The following is a 14,817-nucleotide window of genomic DNA, read 5'->3' as shown; positions in this document are numbered from 1 at the left end:
ATCTTAGTTTAATTCTCTTAGAACAAGGTTAGCATTGAGTCGCGATCAACAGACTAAACCGAATCCAATTTAACAAGGTTTTGGATGGTATAATCAAGTCGAGTCGAGTTGATATGGATTATTTTATTTAAAAAATAATTCATTTATTCGACTTTAATTTAATTAAAGATTTGATTATATTTAATTATTTTAATATTATTTTATTTTAATAATATGTAAAAATTAATTAAATTTAAAAAATGAAAACTACTACTATTAAACTTATGCGCACCAAAAAAATTAACGGATAAATCGAATTTAAGTATTTTTTTGATGCGATTTAACAAATTATTAAGATTTAAATATAAAACCCATAAATATTGGATCATTCTTAGTGGGCTAACCCGACCGGACTATTAATTTCAATTTTCAACCGCCCAAGTCTAGTGCAGAAATAAGAGCAACAAAACCAAACCCTAGCTTCCCTTCCACCGTTTCCCATCTCGCCTTGCAAAAGAATTGCAATCACTAATTGTTAAAAAAAAAAATTGCAATTCCTAAAGATCGTCATGGCGAAGAGGGACAAGGGAAAATCTGCGAAATTTGAGATGGAAGAGAACGAATCGGGACCGTTGGGTTCGAAACAAGTGCTGGAGATAAGCAGCAGCGACGATGAGGAAGCGAACGAGGACTTGAGCTTGAAGATCGTCGAGAAAGCTCTATTGGTGAAAGCGGCGAAGTTGAATGAAAGAAACGATGCCGTTTCCGGTGATCGAGACGTCCTCTCTGTGGTCGATTTGACTTCTTCGTCCTCGGAAGAAGGGGAAGCGGACGTGGCTGGTACCAGCGGCGTCGCTGAAGAGGCGGATTTTGATTTGAAAGTTAATAAGACTGTTACAATAAAGAAGAAGAAGAAGACGAAAAGTGAAAAGGTTAAAAAACTTTTGTTACTCTTCTTTTTTCAAATTTTCAATTAATATTGTTTTCATGGATTGCATTGCTTGAAATAATAGTTTTAGCTGAAATTGATTTGAAAAATATTTTTTTTTTACTGCTTATAGTTTTTGAGACAATGCAGGTAAAAAATTATAATTTTTGTTAAACTTTTAATATTCCAAATGGTGTGAATTTAGATTGGCGGAATTGGAATGGCCAACTATAACTTTTTTGAATTGCACTGTTCGGCATCATTATTGCTTATGTTGCTATGATATTTTGAATTCCAGTTGGTTCGCCACAGTTCTTTATTCGTAAGAAAGTTGTAGAATGAATGGTTTGATAATTTTTGTTGAATGAGCTGTTTAATAAATTCTTGGGATTTATTCTGTTCCTTTTTCTGGTTTGCGTGGAGGCTCTTTTTCAAAGAAAACATAACTCCTCTCTCCCCCCCCCCCCCCCCCCCCCCCCCCCCCCCCCTATAAGAAAAAAAAATTCCAGCAGGAACCGGCTTCTTTCTTTGAAAACTTTCTCATTTTCAGTTTTAATTGTTTTTATTAGAATTTCCGTGCAAGATTTTACTTATCTCACTTTTAGTTTCTGCTGGGATGTTTGAGGAAAAGAATCATTTGTGTTGATTTTATAACTCCAATAATGCTACTGTGCTATGTTTAAATGGATTTAGATTTGCAAAATTGGCTTGTCTTTTAAATATTGTTTGAATTAGACTATATTTGCTGTCAAACATTGCTTTTGTTACTGTGATATTATTCATTTGAGCTGGTAATGCACCATTCTTTGTTGTTGAATAATCAATGAATTGCCGATTTTGTGCCTGTGATAGCATTCACTCAAGCTGGTTATGCATCATTCTTTGTAGTTGAATAATTAATGAATTGCCGAATGAATGGTGGACTGGGTACAAGCTTGCAACATGTTTTTATGGCTGATTTTTTATTTTGAATATCTGCACTCTCTTATGAGGCAAAATTATGTTTTTTTTATTTCTCCAGGTCATTATTACAGAGGATGGAGATAAAGCTGAGATGATAGAAAAGGCTGAGACAGTTGAGGAGGCTGAGATGGCTAAGGCTGCAGAGACAATTGAATCTGTTGACCCAAATACTGTAGACATATCTGACAATATTGTGCTCCGTAAGCTTCTTGTGAGTTAAAATGCTTGCTTTGAACTGTGGTTTAGAAGAAAAATTCCCCGTCATTGCTTGGTTTTTTTAGTATTTCATATTTATTCTATCAGCGGGGCCCGAGATACTTTGATCCTCCAGATAGCAGTTGGCAAACATGCTTTAACTGTGGTGAAGAAGGACATATGGCAGTGAACTGTACATCTGCCTCAAAGCGAAAGAAACCATGCTTTGTTTGTGGGAGTTTGGACCATGGTGCTAGACAGTGCTCAAAGGTATGAAGGAAAAGAGCTCTAATTTCATAAGAAGCAAATGAATCTATTACTAATTTACTGCTATTTTTTTTTTCTGGAAAAAAGTTGGGCATGCTTGTTATGTTGCTTTTGTAAATGTAGATTCTTGACATTCAGTGAGGCAATGTTAGTGAGGTGATATTATGATAATATTTTAAGTGGTTGAGAGTATGGGGTAGGTCCCTCCTTGCCTTGGGGTAGGCCTTAGCCCTTTGAGTTGTTAGTAGATTAAAACAGTGGAAAGTGGTCACTGCATCATTCATTTGCATGCTTATAACATTTGATTTCCTTGCAGGCACAAGATTGCTTTATTTGCAAAAAAAGTGGTCACCGCGCAAAAGATTGTCCAGACAAACACAAGAGTGGCTCTAAGAATGGTAAAATTTGTTTAAGATGTGGAGACTCTGGGCATGACATGTTTTCATGCTGGAAAGACTATTCCCATGGTGATCTCAAGGTTTCTGCATGTTCCCTAGCAGTTTCTTAAGTTCTTCTGACAGGATTTTTTTTCTCTAATATTCCTTATGTTTGTCCTCCCAAATCAGGAAATACAGTGCTATATCTGCAAAAATTTTGGCCATTTATGTTGTGTAAACTTTGTTGATACCAGTGCAAGTGAAGTTTCTTGTTACAGATGTGGCCAACTGGGTCATACCGGTCTGGTGAGTGTTACTCAATATGCTCAATGTTTTATTAGAATTAATATGGTGAATGGGTTCCATTGGAGGAAGGCTGATTTACTGTCGGCGAACTTGGTTCAGCACGTTGGTGTTTGATTATCAATTATGTTCACTTCCATCAATATTCTGATTGGAAATAGTGATTCTTTTCATTTACGTGATCATATGTTGTTGCATTTCGTAAATTTTCCTTTATTTTAATTTGGTGGGAATTGTTCTATGTAGTCATGTGGTAAGTCACGAGGAGATACCAAGGAAACCACTGATAATGCATCACCTAGCATATGTTATAAGTGTGGTGAAGGAGGACACTTTGCACGTGAATGCCCCAATGGTACTGTGTCATCTAGTTCATGCTACAAGTGTGGTGGAGGAGGGCACTTTGCTCGCGAATGCACTGCTAAGGTATTTATGTACATGCTTGGAAGTTCTCAGAATCAAGTGTTGTCCCATTGTTTATTTATGTTTTTTAATTGCAGAATAATCGTTGTTATTTCTTTGCTTGTGAACAGGTTGGTAAAAGCAATCATGCTGATATGTTACCAACAATGACTATTTCATTGCTTGTGAACAGGTTGGTAGAAGAAATCATATATCATCTACTCCCAATGTAAGACCTCGTAAAGAAAATAAAGAGTTGTTGGGATACAATTCTGCTCCTCATGATCAAGGCAAGAGACCCAAAAGGAAGAAACTCCAGTATGAAGAAAAAGGCTTTAGTACACCACGAAAAGTAAAGCAAAGAGGTGGTTGGGTTGCAGAAGATCCGGGGGATTTCTCCCATAGGAAGTCTAAAAGGAACCACTGGAATTCTCCCTCAACGCCATCTAACGAGGGACATAAGAAGTCGTCTTTAACTTCTGGTAGTCATATGTCAGGTTCTCAATCGTCTAAACAAAAGAATTCGCATAGATTTTCGGCATCAAGGTTTGGCAATTTTGACAATGATGAACCAAGGAGGATGTACAATTGGCGGTAGGATTAAGCAGATATATGTTCATGTTACAAACACACATGTAATGTTATTTTTTTAAAATGGAACAAAGAAATCTTTATTAATTGTTTGGGAATTATGAACAGGATTATGGAACATGTTACTTGATGGATGAACCCCACCTATAGGAAGAAGAAACAAAAAAACAAAAAACGAGGAAATATCCCTGTAGTCATTAGTCATCTGCCATTAAAATCTGCTTAGAAAAATTCCAAGGCACAAAGCCATTGTCAGCCAAACCTAAGTTCTGGATCAGTCCTCTGCAATCTGCCTTTCGTTCTGGGTTTCTTGCAGTCCTTAGGAAACGGTACGATCGTTTCAAAATCAGCTCTCTTAGGTTTCATTCCACGGCTGTCGACCTGCCACAAATTAAGCCACTCCATTAACAAAAATCTAAGAGATATATATATTATCATCCAAAGTTGTAATAAGCAAAACATGACTACCTACCTTGTCGGATCGAGCCAATCCCTCTTTAATGCAAGAGGATAGATTTGGTAGTTGATCAACCTGTTGAACGTCTTGCTCTGAACTTCCCTTCCGAAGCTTTTCATATGCAGCTACCACTTCCCATATGTCCTGTCGTAGGTTAATCACCATTCTCCCAAGACATGATGGCCGTGTGCAGTTACGTGAATTAAACTCTGTACCAACCATAAAATTAGTTATATTTTCCAGAGATTTGCAACTTGAACAAACTTATTGCACTTACCATGGAATAGACAGCCATAATTGGGGCAGCTATCACATTCAAAGAAAGTCAAGTAGCAACCTCGTGTGCAGTGTGGACAGATGATACTTTGTAGATCATTGTCTGAATAACTGAATGCTGCTTCTAAATTGCAGAGATGCCGAAGATTGTTGTAAAGATTTTCGATGTGCTTTATAAAGTACATCTTGGTAGAAGACTGACAGGCCAACTCCGTAGATGGATGATCTGAACTCTCATCATTTGAAGAGTTGAACAAACTAATTGCTTCTTTGCACAGGAGTTCCTCATTGGAAAGGATCACCTGCTTGCTAAGACGTGCATATTCCTCCCCAGCCATTGTTCCCCATGGAAACCAGCCACCATCCGCGAAGTTCACTGCCTCACCGATACTGAAGCCTATAATAGAGGTCGTACATCATTTTCAGATCGGGAGAAAGATATGAAATTAGAAGAAGAAGAAGAATGTAATTTTTTTACCTTGACTAAATCCAGCATGGTGTGCTCTAGGAAAGGTGATAACATAGTCTCCTGCCATCTGCACGGCCTTGTAAACAGGCACACCATTTTCCCGCAAAATGTTTGGAGGAAACATTGTTGTTTTCTCAGCCAGCAGTGCAGAAGCCCCGTCCTCTCCACCACCCAGTAAGACCTCGGGAGCATAGACACAGTCCATGACTACCTTGTGAAACTCAGGAGCCGAACTACCGGGGACACTATACCAACTTTTGGGTGCACCAGAGTGATGATAGTTAATGCTGGAAACCATGGAGTGTTAAGAGATTATTATAACTACCAAGAGATGAAACTAAATGAAAAATGAAAAAAAATAGAATTGAAAGTCAAGTTCACCTGTACAAATAGTGATCTTCAACATGCCATGCAAATGTACTAAAAATCATTCCAATGTAAAGCATGGGTTCTGTTACTCCCTGAGTTATGGAAATTTAAGGTAAGATACAATATCAGTTAACCTTTTTTATTAGAAATTGAACACAGATGATCAGAAAAATCATGGAAAATCATCCCCATACCGGTATAGAATAGGAAAGTAACCGCAAAGTGGAATTGGGCAGCTTCGGCAGAGTCTGTGATTAAGCAAATTAAAAAAAAAAAATTGCAGAATGAGTTAAAAGGGAACAATGAATACAGACTACGGAGAGGAAAGGTAGAGAATAGGAGAAGGGTTGGAGTTGAGATAAGAACCTTCAAATTGCCCTTGCTTTGGCCAAGCTGGTCATTGGGATCAGAAGAAAAGGCACTGCCATCAATATTGACAGCATACTCGACTTTGTTATTCCCACGACCCATTTCATGCCAGTATTCCTTTTCCATATCAACAGGAGAGAGATTGGTAGAATGAGGAAATCTTTTAGCAAATTCCTTGTTCGCCAACTTCTCAAAACTTCTGAAGTTATGGTTGCTGAAATATATGTAACAGTTAACTTTCTTCCAGAAATTAAGAACTGAAAATGGTTATCAAAGATGGTGAAATACTAGTACGATGCTTATGGATTATGCAAAACTTACGTTTGTGCCATGTCGAAAGATGCCTTGTCATTCCTATTCCATTCATGGAGCCGCAGAGGTTGAATGTAACTTTTAAATTTGAAGCCTTTTATCTCCTTCGTCAGTACATGAGCGGCTGGAACGGAAGCCTTCCATGGGGATACAATCTTGCAAATTCCTTAAAAAAATTTTCATGGAACATTAATTTATCACACCAAGAAAACATGATATGATACGTACAATGAACTTAAAAAAAATTTTGGCCGATGTAAACTTTCATCCTAACCATATTTGGAAGCTTCTTGAGCAATGGTTTGCAGATAAGCCAAGGGATCTTGGAACTCCTCCATTGATGGACGATATACAGGGCATTCAGGTATATCATCAACCCATTCAAGTTCCTCGTTCAAGTTGTATTTTTCCCTCATACGTACACTCAAGTAGAAGTCTATTGAGACAGACGTCGAACCAGTCTTGCTTCGCTTTTTTGTTCCAGATGAAGTAGCTTTACTCTGACTGTTCTTTTTTTTTGGAGGTGCCATTTCTCTTGATTAACTTGCTAGGAATCCTTCAACTGCCCATGTAAACAAAAAGAAAATCATAAAACCAATTGAAGAACCCACCACTACATAAGAAAGAAAGCGAGAGAAGGTGAATTCATTCTGAAATCTATTGCTACTCCTGTTTCTTTATTAGTTTCCTGGTAACCAATCAAACCCAAAGAAAAATTAAAACAAGAGAAAGTTGCGAAAACTAAGATTCACGTAACAGGAAAAAAGAAAGCCGAAATAGAAAAAATTAGAATCATCCTTGAGCTTTTGGACATAACAAGAACAAGATGTTTTAAAACATGCAAAGAAAAGAGCAAAGAAACCCTGAACTTGTTCCTGGGTTAGTGTACATATGATCCCGCATTATGGAGAAAGAAAGAAAATCATCAGTGACCGCCATTGTTGGTTATTTTCTTGTACATGAGCACCAAAACATGAAGAAATCTTTCCTTTCTTTTATCATGCCTTTTTCTGTTCCAGTTTCTTTGGAAACAAACAGTTTCAACTTCCAAGAAAGCTAGTAACAAGAAGAGTGCAGGGGATGACAAAAACAAGCAACAGATTGAGGCTCACTTCAGTTTCTTGGCAACCAAACAAACCGAAGAGAAAGCGAAAACAAAAGAAAACATATACAAACCAGTAAAAATGGCAGCAAGAGATAAAGGTGAGAGTTCTCCTGAACAAGTTTGCAAGCAACTAAACGTAGTGAAAAATCTGTAAGATCAGATAAAGGCGTCTGTTTTATACACAAGGATAACCGTTAACCGCGCCTGTACATGAAAGAATATGCCACTTCAAAGACTTCCCCAAGTTGCCACGTGTACACAAGATCTTTGGAGGATACGTTGCAATCTTTCATTGGCTAAAATCTGACTTCCTTTTCCTTGAAGAGGAAGGTTCCAAAAAACTTTCGTGTGTTTTGGAAATTTTTTAAATTTCTATTTCACGATTTTTAAATAATTTCGTCAAATTAAATTCATGTATCACTTGACTTATAATAATATCAAACTCAACTATTAGTGTATGTGTGAGTTATCTCCCTTTTTGATAAACAAAAAAAAAAAAAAGGTTAGACCTAATTTGATTTTTCATTTTTTTCGTAATATAATTTTTCAATAAAAACCATCACATCTCCCTTTTTTATAAATTTAATTTAATTAAATCATTAACACTTTTGTCGTTCAAGTTAGTAATTCGAGAAAATCCATTTTTTCGTTGATCAAATTACTGATTGTAACTCATTATAATTATAATTGTCTACCTTATATATAAACTTTTTAATTTCTTAATAATATATTGCTTGTTTTTAAATGAAAACATCACTGATTGCATAACCAAAAAAATAAATAAATAAATCATTTAATTTGGTTCTCTTTTTCCTTGCACTCTTGAATAAGTGCAAACTAATTAGTTTTAGGCTTAATTAGCAAAAATTGGAGAATTTAATTTTTTCTAATAGAAAAAATTAGTTAATTGAATATAATATATATATATATATATAAATATAGATGGCTCTGAAATGACAAAATTTTTCCTTAAACTACATGTATTATATATATATATATATATATATATAATGTAATGTCAAAATCTTTTTAATCATTATATATACACTGATAAAAGAAATTTGACCCCGGCAGTCTGAAACTGATGTGGCTTTTCTTATTTGTTTAAAGGCTGCCGTGGCTTCCTTTTTTACGAAGTTTTCCTTGTTGGATGATTCTGATTCTTTTTTGGTTTCTCTGAAAAGGGGTGACTCTTGTTCTTCTTTAACAAATTAAAGGAAAGAAATGCTATCTCCAGGGTATGTCTTCGATCCTACTGATAGAGAGATAGTTTCCTACTATCTCCCCAGGCTGATTGCCGGCCGCGGCAACACGGCGTTCTTAGGCAATCTCAGCTACTTCTTCAACGTTCGCGACGTTTACTCCAGAAAGCCATCCCTTCTTTTTGAAACCAGTAACAACGGCGAGAGGAAACCGCTTCCTTTCATGAAAGGCAACCAACGCTTCTTCTTCAGCAGCCGTCGCCAGAGGGTTGCTGAGACAAATTCCGATTGGAAAAGTTATAGAAGGACTGTTCAAGAAGAAGGTCAAGGCGAACCGCAAGGATGTTGGAAACGTAACAGCGTTACGCAACCTATCTTTGATGATCAGAATGAAGAAAAGAAAATCTTGGGGTGCGTGAATTTGCTCGGCTTTTTCGAGTATCGGATCGGGGAAAAGAATAAAAAAGAAGATATAAAAAGTAATTGGATCATGTATGAGTATTATCTCCTGGCAGATAGGTTTCAAGATTGGGTTATCTGTAAAATCAAAGATAAAAATCGCTCGGAGGAGGACGAATTCGACGCCAGGTTGCTCCATCGGTTATTTTCCCCCAAGGAAACAGTAGTGGCAGATGGATCCCAAACAGAAACCCAACCGGTACCTTCTCAATCAAGTAATTTGGTGCAAGCGCGACGAGATTTTGATCTGAATGAGCTGCCACGTGATTCACCAAGTCCATAGCTGATCAGATTTTTTGATTAGAGGATTCACAGAATTGGTTCGTCTTGATAAAGAACTTAGCTCTCAATATTTTTCTTTTTTCAAAAAAAAATTACATTCATTTTTCTATTTTTCATAAATAGTAGTTACATTTTTCATGTGTACCCCCAAAGATACCCCTATGGTCGCAGAATAAAATTTTTTTTTGAAATTCTTTCTTTAGTTGATATTAATTATTTTGTTAATTATTTTATATTATGTTAAAAATTATAATATTTTAATAAAAATAATTATAATGAAATTTGCATAGAATCAGCATCAACCCTCACAAGGGAACAAGAAAACAGTGAATGAGTTGAAATGTTTATAAAATAAGAACCCTTCCAAGGCAACAAATTAGAAGCATTAGAGGTTGCCAAGGCCAGGCAAATTCATAATCCAAATACCCAAAACAGTACTCAAATTCAAGAAATGATTCCCTGGTTGTCTTTAAGCTCACTGTGTGAGGGTCTATGGCAGGACCTTTTCGCCATCATCACAAAATTGTAATGAAAATTTGAAGCATCTAAAATAATATCTGGCTCAGACAAGAGTATAGAGTGGGTCTTTCACGTTGGTTAATGAACAAGAAGGTTGATGAAAATGCCCATAGCCTTGTAGGGAGAAATGCTTCTCAAAGCTCTACCATTGGAGGTTCTCTGGTAAAGATTCAATTGAACTGAGAAACCATTACAATAGCTTCAGTCCGCCAGTTACATCATCCACCATTTCAATAGGTCCTACAAGAACATTGCATAGAACCAAAGATTGAATATAAAAAAAGACAGAAAGAAATTCACAAAAAATAGACAAAAGAAAAGTCACTTACCAAGAATAGCCATCACTGTCCTAGAATCTGAAAATAAATACAAAATATTAAGTTTTGTCGCATGGTAAATTAGACAAAAAGCCTTTGGAAGCAGTACTTGATGACTAGGACCTAAATATCGCTAACTAAAAATAACTTCAGAGTGGATGTTTGAACAAAAAGTTACACAGAGGAAGCATTTAGCAGCACATGATAATTCAAATAATCATACAATTTGTTATTTCTTTAAGCTCACGTCTCCACCTCTCCACCTTTAAATCCTAATGCTTATAAAATATAACACGAACGTCATTGCAACAGTAAAGCTCAAGCACATTTACAGGAAACAGAGAAGCATCACAATGAGTTGGTCATTTATCCTTACTAACATTTCTATTGGATCAATAATTGAAGGTAATAACAGTCGGTGTTTGAATGTTTAGGAAAAAAATAGTTTTCGTAACACTAATTATATAATAAAGGGTGAACAACCTTCAATGACAGCGAAATAAGCAACAATAACCCAACTCTAATTTGGTTCTTCATCATTCTCTTTTCCTTATTCAGCCCTTTATCATCTCTTTTCAAACTCTACAATTTCTTTCCATCTCTTTTAGTTTTCTGTTTGGGAAACCCATACTTTGAGTTTCACTTTTAGCTAAATCCTGCCAGTCATGAACTAACTAGAGGTTATTAAAGAGGCAGCAGAACAGAAAAGGAAGGTAAAGAAGGCAAAGTGGAAAGTCCTACACATATAGCTTAACTTCATAAGTTCGTTCCCAGATAAAGATAAAATCTTAACTTGTACAATTTATAGAAAAATAAATTAATTAGCAAAACCATGATCAAGAAATGAAGAAAAAAAGAAAAAAAAAAAAAGTATGTAACTCACTTGGTGCAATCTGAGTCCTCCCTGCATCAATGGTGATATGGGTTGGTAAGTTTAGTGATTTTGCCCTCTCCTGAAAAGTTGAAATCCTGGTTAATAGTTAATAAAACTATGTAATATAAGGTATAGCAGCAAATATTGATGCCCCCTGAGAGGCCAAGTAGAGACATAAAACCAGAAAATAGTTGAAGAAGTCATTCCAACCAGCAAAGTGTCGAGCATTTATTTAGTGACAAGTTTGGCAATGACAGAGAGAATCATCAACTGAGTAATAAGCTTACAGCAAGGTTCAGAAACAAAACATAAAATGGTTTACACACAACTTAGAGAAAGATAAATAAATCTAATGAAGAATAGAGATACGTCATTTAGAAAATGAAAATAGAATATTTGAACATCATCTGAGAGAAAAACTGACCACAAGTGTATTTGAATATTCTTCTAAAAATTAACTACAACTTTAACTGCAATTCTCATCAAATTCACAAAAAAATCATTTTAGGAAAGAGCATTCACCAGTCTCATATTAACAAGTCAATAAGGACTCTACGACAGGACCAATAAAAGCAGCCAACTTGGAAACCACCAATTTATTTCTTAAACATGATACTCAATGAAGAAGCACTTCTAAGTTTTGCACCACTATAACTTATTTCTCTCACAAGATACCATGGCTTTTTCTTCTGACCATAACTTTCTCTGTTAATAGATTTTTTATACTCATCTAGCAAGCTAGATGGTGTTACACTAGTGAGAATATCCATGATAATTAACAGAATAAGAAGCACAAGAATAGTTCTTAAACACACTGACTTGCAAAACTAGCATATCTTCCTCACTGTCGATTTTCACAACCACTTTTGGCTGAGCACACATCTCCCACCTGCATATTAACAACATTTTATCATCAGGAAGAAAATAAAAGATAGAGGGAGAGAGAGAGAGAGACAGATATAGAATCAAAAGCACAAAAATAAGGTTTGCAGTAGTATAACACCAGATCAGCGTATGGGCTCTACCTGTCCAAAGCTTTTGGTGCTCGATGAAGGAGTTTCTTGTAGAGACCCAAAGTCGCATGGCTAAACATTGACAGAAAAAGGAAAAAAAAAACATGGAATTCAATAGAATGAAGAAAGTCAAGAAAATACATGCAATCAACCAAGAGTCATGTAAAAGAGGTAAAGAAATCACAACATCAGATGGTACTAGATGACAAACTTTAAACAGTACAAAAAATTCCAATGATTGTAAATTTACAAGAAAGTCATTATAAAAGATGGAGGAGCCAACAAAGTAGTAGCATTAGTATAAAGATGGCAAAAAATGAGTCTGCCAATTGGCTGCTTAGTAAAACCATATGGTTGCACACCAGGAACTTAGTAGACAACCAGTGGCAGAGCCAACATTTTAGGTTTGAGGGGGCAAAAATGAAAAAATAAAACAAAGAAAAAATTATAAAATTTTGAAATTTTGGAGAGGCGGGGGCCCCTACTAGCCCCCCCTCCCTCTGCCTCTGTATACAACCTTACCCATTGGGTTAAACCTTGTCTTTAGGCACTTAAATTCCCAAAAAGAAAATTACAATCAACTTCTTCCAAGATGCTATGTCATGACTCAATGAGATTCATCATATGCATTACACCTAACAGAGTGCAAATTTTTCAATCAATTATTGAGTATGATCTGCTGTAAAAACTCCTGCTTATCACACCCCAAGCATTCAAGAATTGCTCCAATTTAATTGATAGATTCAGAGTCCTAATTTCCTGTTGGTTCACTTTTGGACAGATATGTCCTTATGTAGATTAGGAATAAGCACTTCCCATCTAATCCAACAAATTATGGGTTAGGAAAGGATCCATTAACAATCATACAATATAACAGAATACTTACTGCACTACCTAGCTTGATCTCTAAATTTATATCTCAGCAGTAAACATCTGCATCTAATGAAAAGTGAAATGAGTGTTAAAGCTAGAAAACAAGGCCTCACCTGCACTGGGCAGCAATTTTCCCTTTACCCATCTTAAGATCATTTCTTACAACCAACACCTGAAGATAATAAGATCAAGGCATAGATTTTCAATGTCTATTTTTATGTTTAATAGTTTCGATAAACATGCCAATCCCAAAGCGAAGAGAGACAGAGCTCAATACCATTTTAAAATCCTCTAGAATGTCAGCCAACTTTTCAATTTCAAAGGGTTCTTTGTTCTTCTTTTTATTTGCTTTAGAAATTGTAGTATCTTTAGCTCCTCTTGATGAGAAAAACAAACAAGCAGGATGGCGCTTACCAATGCAGTACCCCAAGGCAAGGCATCCTGCCCCAACTAGAATGGTGCTCAACCATGAAAAATCCATCATGTTAAAGCACCAACAAAAATTTCCCCTCCGCACTAAAAGACCACAGCAATTATCAACTTAAAACTCAAAAAGAAATCTGCAAAATGCAATAGCCAGATTTCAGAAATCTACCTCAAGCAGAAAAATTGGATTACAGTAGAATTACAATATAGTTACAGATAAATGAAATTAATAGTAACAATAGATGAAAGTGCTGAAGCAGGGCTTAATTTGACTCCATTTGGTTGTTGCTTTTATTACCTGATTTCTGGCTTTGCTATTTGCATTTTGCTTCCTAAAACGTTACTAAAATGTAAATGCAAATGGTAAAAGACATAATCATAATTAATTAAAAATGACCAAACAATTAAAGCTTTAACACTGATTCTAATATAATTATTCTATGTAAAAGTAGACTCATACATTCTGTTCTCCAAGAAGAATTGCATTTTTTATTTTAAGAGTGTATATAAATGATTTTGTTTTTGTATCGAAACACATTCTTTTCTTTTTGCTTCCAAAAGGGAAAAAAAGTAGCAAAAGCAACAACCAAAAATACCTAAATGAATTTAATCAAATAACAGAAATTTCTAAACTCTGAAGCTAATGCCACATATCAAGCTAGGTTGCTTCATTCAGTTTCTGGCATCAAAACCAATCGTAAGATCCCTTCAACTTTGTCAAATGTGCATTGGTCCAATTAAATTAAACACTCAGGCTCCTATTGTTCATCCCATCAGATTGACAACCACCAAAGATTCAGACCATTATAAGACGATGCTCCTAATATCCATTAAACTTGTGAACTTTCAAGTTTAAACTTTATCCTAGTCATTCATTAATGAAACTTTTGAACAAACACCAAAAATCAACAAACAAACATTTCTATTTAATGTCAACTTATTCAACTTAACTTCATAACAACTAAAAACAAGAAGAAGCAAACATTCTCCCCCAAAAAAATTACCCAAAACCTATTTTCAACAGAGAAAAAACTAAAAAGAAACACAATCTAAGACATTGGTAATTCTAATTGCAAAGAAAAATACAAAGGAACACCAACAAAGCAACAGAGGAATTATACCTATTAGAAACTTGGGTTACAATTGGATCGTGGGTTTATTGACTTTGGCTCAATGGGAAAGTGGGTTTAAAACTGAGTTGCCGGGATTTTGTGTTTGGGTTCAAAGCATTGGGCAAAAAAGGCTGCGACGAATGGAAAAATGGGGTAAAAGAGGGAATGGGAGGTTGGGCAATGAATATAATAATAGCGGCAAGGAAAGCAGAGCAAGAAGAGTGGGGGATCTTCAGTCGAGAGAAATCATTCTCTCTTCCCTTCTGAAATTTGAGGAAGCTATATGATAAAAATGTTTCTTCTTTTAGAACAAAAAAATGTACCAGTGAGAAATTTTGACTAACTAGTATTGTAAAAATAGCAGTAAATAAAATACAA

At 35.6% G+C, this 14,817-nt stretch overlaps 4 protein-coding genes across 4 annotated transcripts; 2 read left to right on the top strand and 2 right to left on the bottom strand.

The window, feature by feature from the left end:
• The first annotated feature begins 409 nt into the window (after positions 1 to 409).
• LOC18599521 (uncharacterized) lies at positions 410 to 4,092 on the top strand. The gene is made up of 7 exons (XM_088806945.1): positions 410 to 911; positions 1,929 to 2,081; positions 2,174 to 2,335; positions 2,649 to 2,810; positions 2,899 to 3,015; positions 3,259 to 3,438; positions 3,608 to 4,092. The coding sequence occupies exons 1-7, from the start codon at positions 549 to 551 to the stop codon at positions 4,010 to 4,012; spliced, it is 1,542 nt and encodes a 513-aa protein (XP_088663071.1). The 5' UTR covers positions 410 to 548; the 3' UTR covers positions 4,013 to 4,092.
• Positions 4,093 to 4,692: 600 nt separating this feature from the next.
• Positions 4,693 to 6,787, bottom strand: LOC18599520 (lysine-specific demethylase JMJ13-like). Its single transcript, XM_018122356.2, has 7 exons — positions 6,532 to 6,787; positions 6,267 to 6,423; positions 5,943 to 6,159; positions 5,771 to 5,824; positions 5,589 to 5,668; positions 5,217 to 5,494; positions 4,693 to 5,135 (listed from the first exon to the last, which is right to left on the bottom strand). Exons 1-7 carry the CDS (start codon positions 6,785 to 6,787, stop codon positions 4,693 to 4,695), a joined length of 1,485 nt encoding a protein of 494 aa, XP_017977845.2.
• A 1,658-nt stretch (positions 6,788 to 8,445) lies between these two features.
• Positions 8,446 to 9,496, top strand: LOC18599519 (NAC domain-containing protein 2-like). Its single transcript, XM_007029528.3, has one exon. The coding sequence runs from the start codon at positions 8,587 to 8,589 to the stop codon at positions 9,304 to 9,306; it is 720 nt and encodes a 239-aa protein (XP_007029590.3). The 5' UTR covers positions 8,446 to 8,586; the 3' UTR covers positions 9,307 to 9,496.
• A 130-nt stretch (positions 9,497 to 9,626) lies between these two features.
• Positions 9,627 to 14,766, bottom strand: LOC18599518 (Peptidyl-tRNA hydrolase II (PTH2) family protein). Its single transcript, XM_007029526.3, has 8 exons — positions 14,449 to 14,766; positions 13,179 to 13,461; positions 13,015 to 13,073; positions 12,041 to 12,100; positions 11,835 to 11,904; positions 11,025 to 11,094; positions 10,154 to 10,180; positions 9,627 to 10,064 (listed from the first exon to the last, which is right to left on the bottom strand). The coding sequence occupies exons 2-8, from the start codon at positions 13,383 to 13,385 to the stop codon at positions 10,015 to 10,017; spliced, it is 543 nt and encodes a 180-aa protein (XP_007029588.1). The 5' UTR covers positions 13,386 to 13,461; positions 14,449 to 14,766; the 3' UTR covers positions 9,627 to 10,014.
• Positions 14,767 to 14,817: the final 51 nt, after the last annotated feature.

This window comes from Theobroma cacao, chromosome 5 (assembly GCF_053813885.1).
Source record: "Theobroma cacao isolate CCN51 chromosome 5, ASM5381388v1, whole genome shotgun sequence".
Classification (NCBI taxonomy): Eukaryota; Viridiplantae; Streptophyta; class Magnoliopsida; order Malvales; family Malvaceae; genus Theobroma; species Theobroma cacao.
Note: the sequence above shows the minus strand (reverse complement) of the source record. Positions and strands in the feature narration are given on the sequence as shown.

What these genes read in the sequence shown, in the direction of transcription:
- LOC18599521 (XM_088806945.1), top strand. Translation starts at nt 549, where the DNA reads ATGGCGAAGAGGGACAAGGGAAAATCTGCGAAATTTGAGATGGAAGAG. An exon ending in GTGCTAGACAGTGCTCAAAG is followed by an intron (nt 2,336 to 2,648) that starts GTATGAAGGAAA and finishes ATTTCCTTGCAG; the next exon opens with GCACAAGATTGCTTTATTTG. An exon ending in AACTGGGTCATACCGGTCTG is followed by an intron (nt 3,016 to 3,258) that starts GTGAGTGTTACT and finishes TGTTCTATGTAG; the next exon opens with TCATGTGGTAAGTCACGAGG.
- LOC18599520 (XM_018122356.2), bottom strand. Translation starts at nt 6,787, where the DNA reads ATGGCACCTCCAAAAAAAAAGAACAGTCAGAGTAAAGCTACTTCATCT. An exon ending in TCAAGAAGCTTCCAAATATG is followed by an intron (nt 6,424 to 6,531) that starts GTTAGGATGAAA and finishes AATTTTTTTAAG; the next exon opens with GAATTTGCAAGATTGTATCC. An exon ending in TACTTTCCTATTCTATACCG is followed by an intron (nt 5,669 to 5,770) that starts GTATGGGGATGA and finishes TCCATAACTCAG; the next exon opens with GGAGTAACAGAACCCATGCT.
- LOC18599518 (XM_007029526.3), bottom strand. Translation starts at nt 13,385, where the DNA reads ATGATGGATTTTTCATGGTTGAGCACCATTCTAGTTGGGGCAGGATGC. An exon ending in TTCTAGAGGATTTTAAAATG is followed by an intron (nt 13,074 to 13,178) that starts GTATTGAGCTCT and finishes TATTATCTTCAG; the next exon opens with GTGTTGGTTGTAAGAAATGA. An exon ending in GACAGTGATGGCTATTCTTG is followed by an intron (nt 10,065 to 10,153) that starts GTAAGTGACTTT and finishes ATGTTCTTGTAG; the next exon opens with GACCTATTGAAATGGTGGAT.
- LOC18599519 (XM_007029528.3), top strand. Translation starts at nt 8,587, where the DNA reads ATGCTATCTCCAGGGTATGTCTTCGATCCTACTGATAGAGAGATAGTT.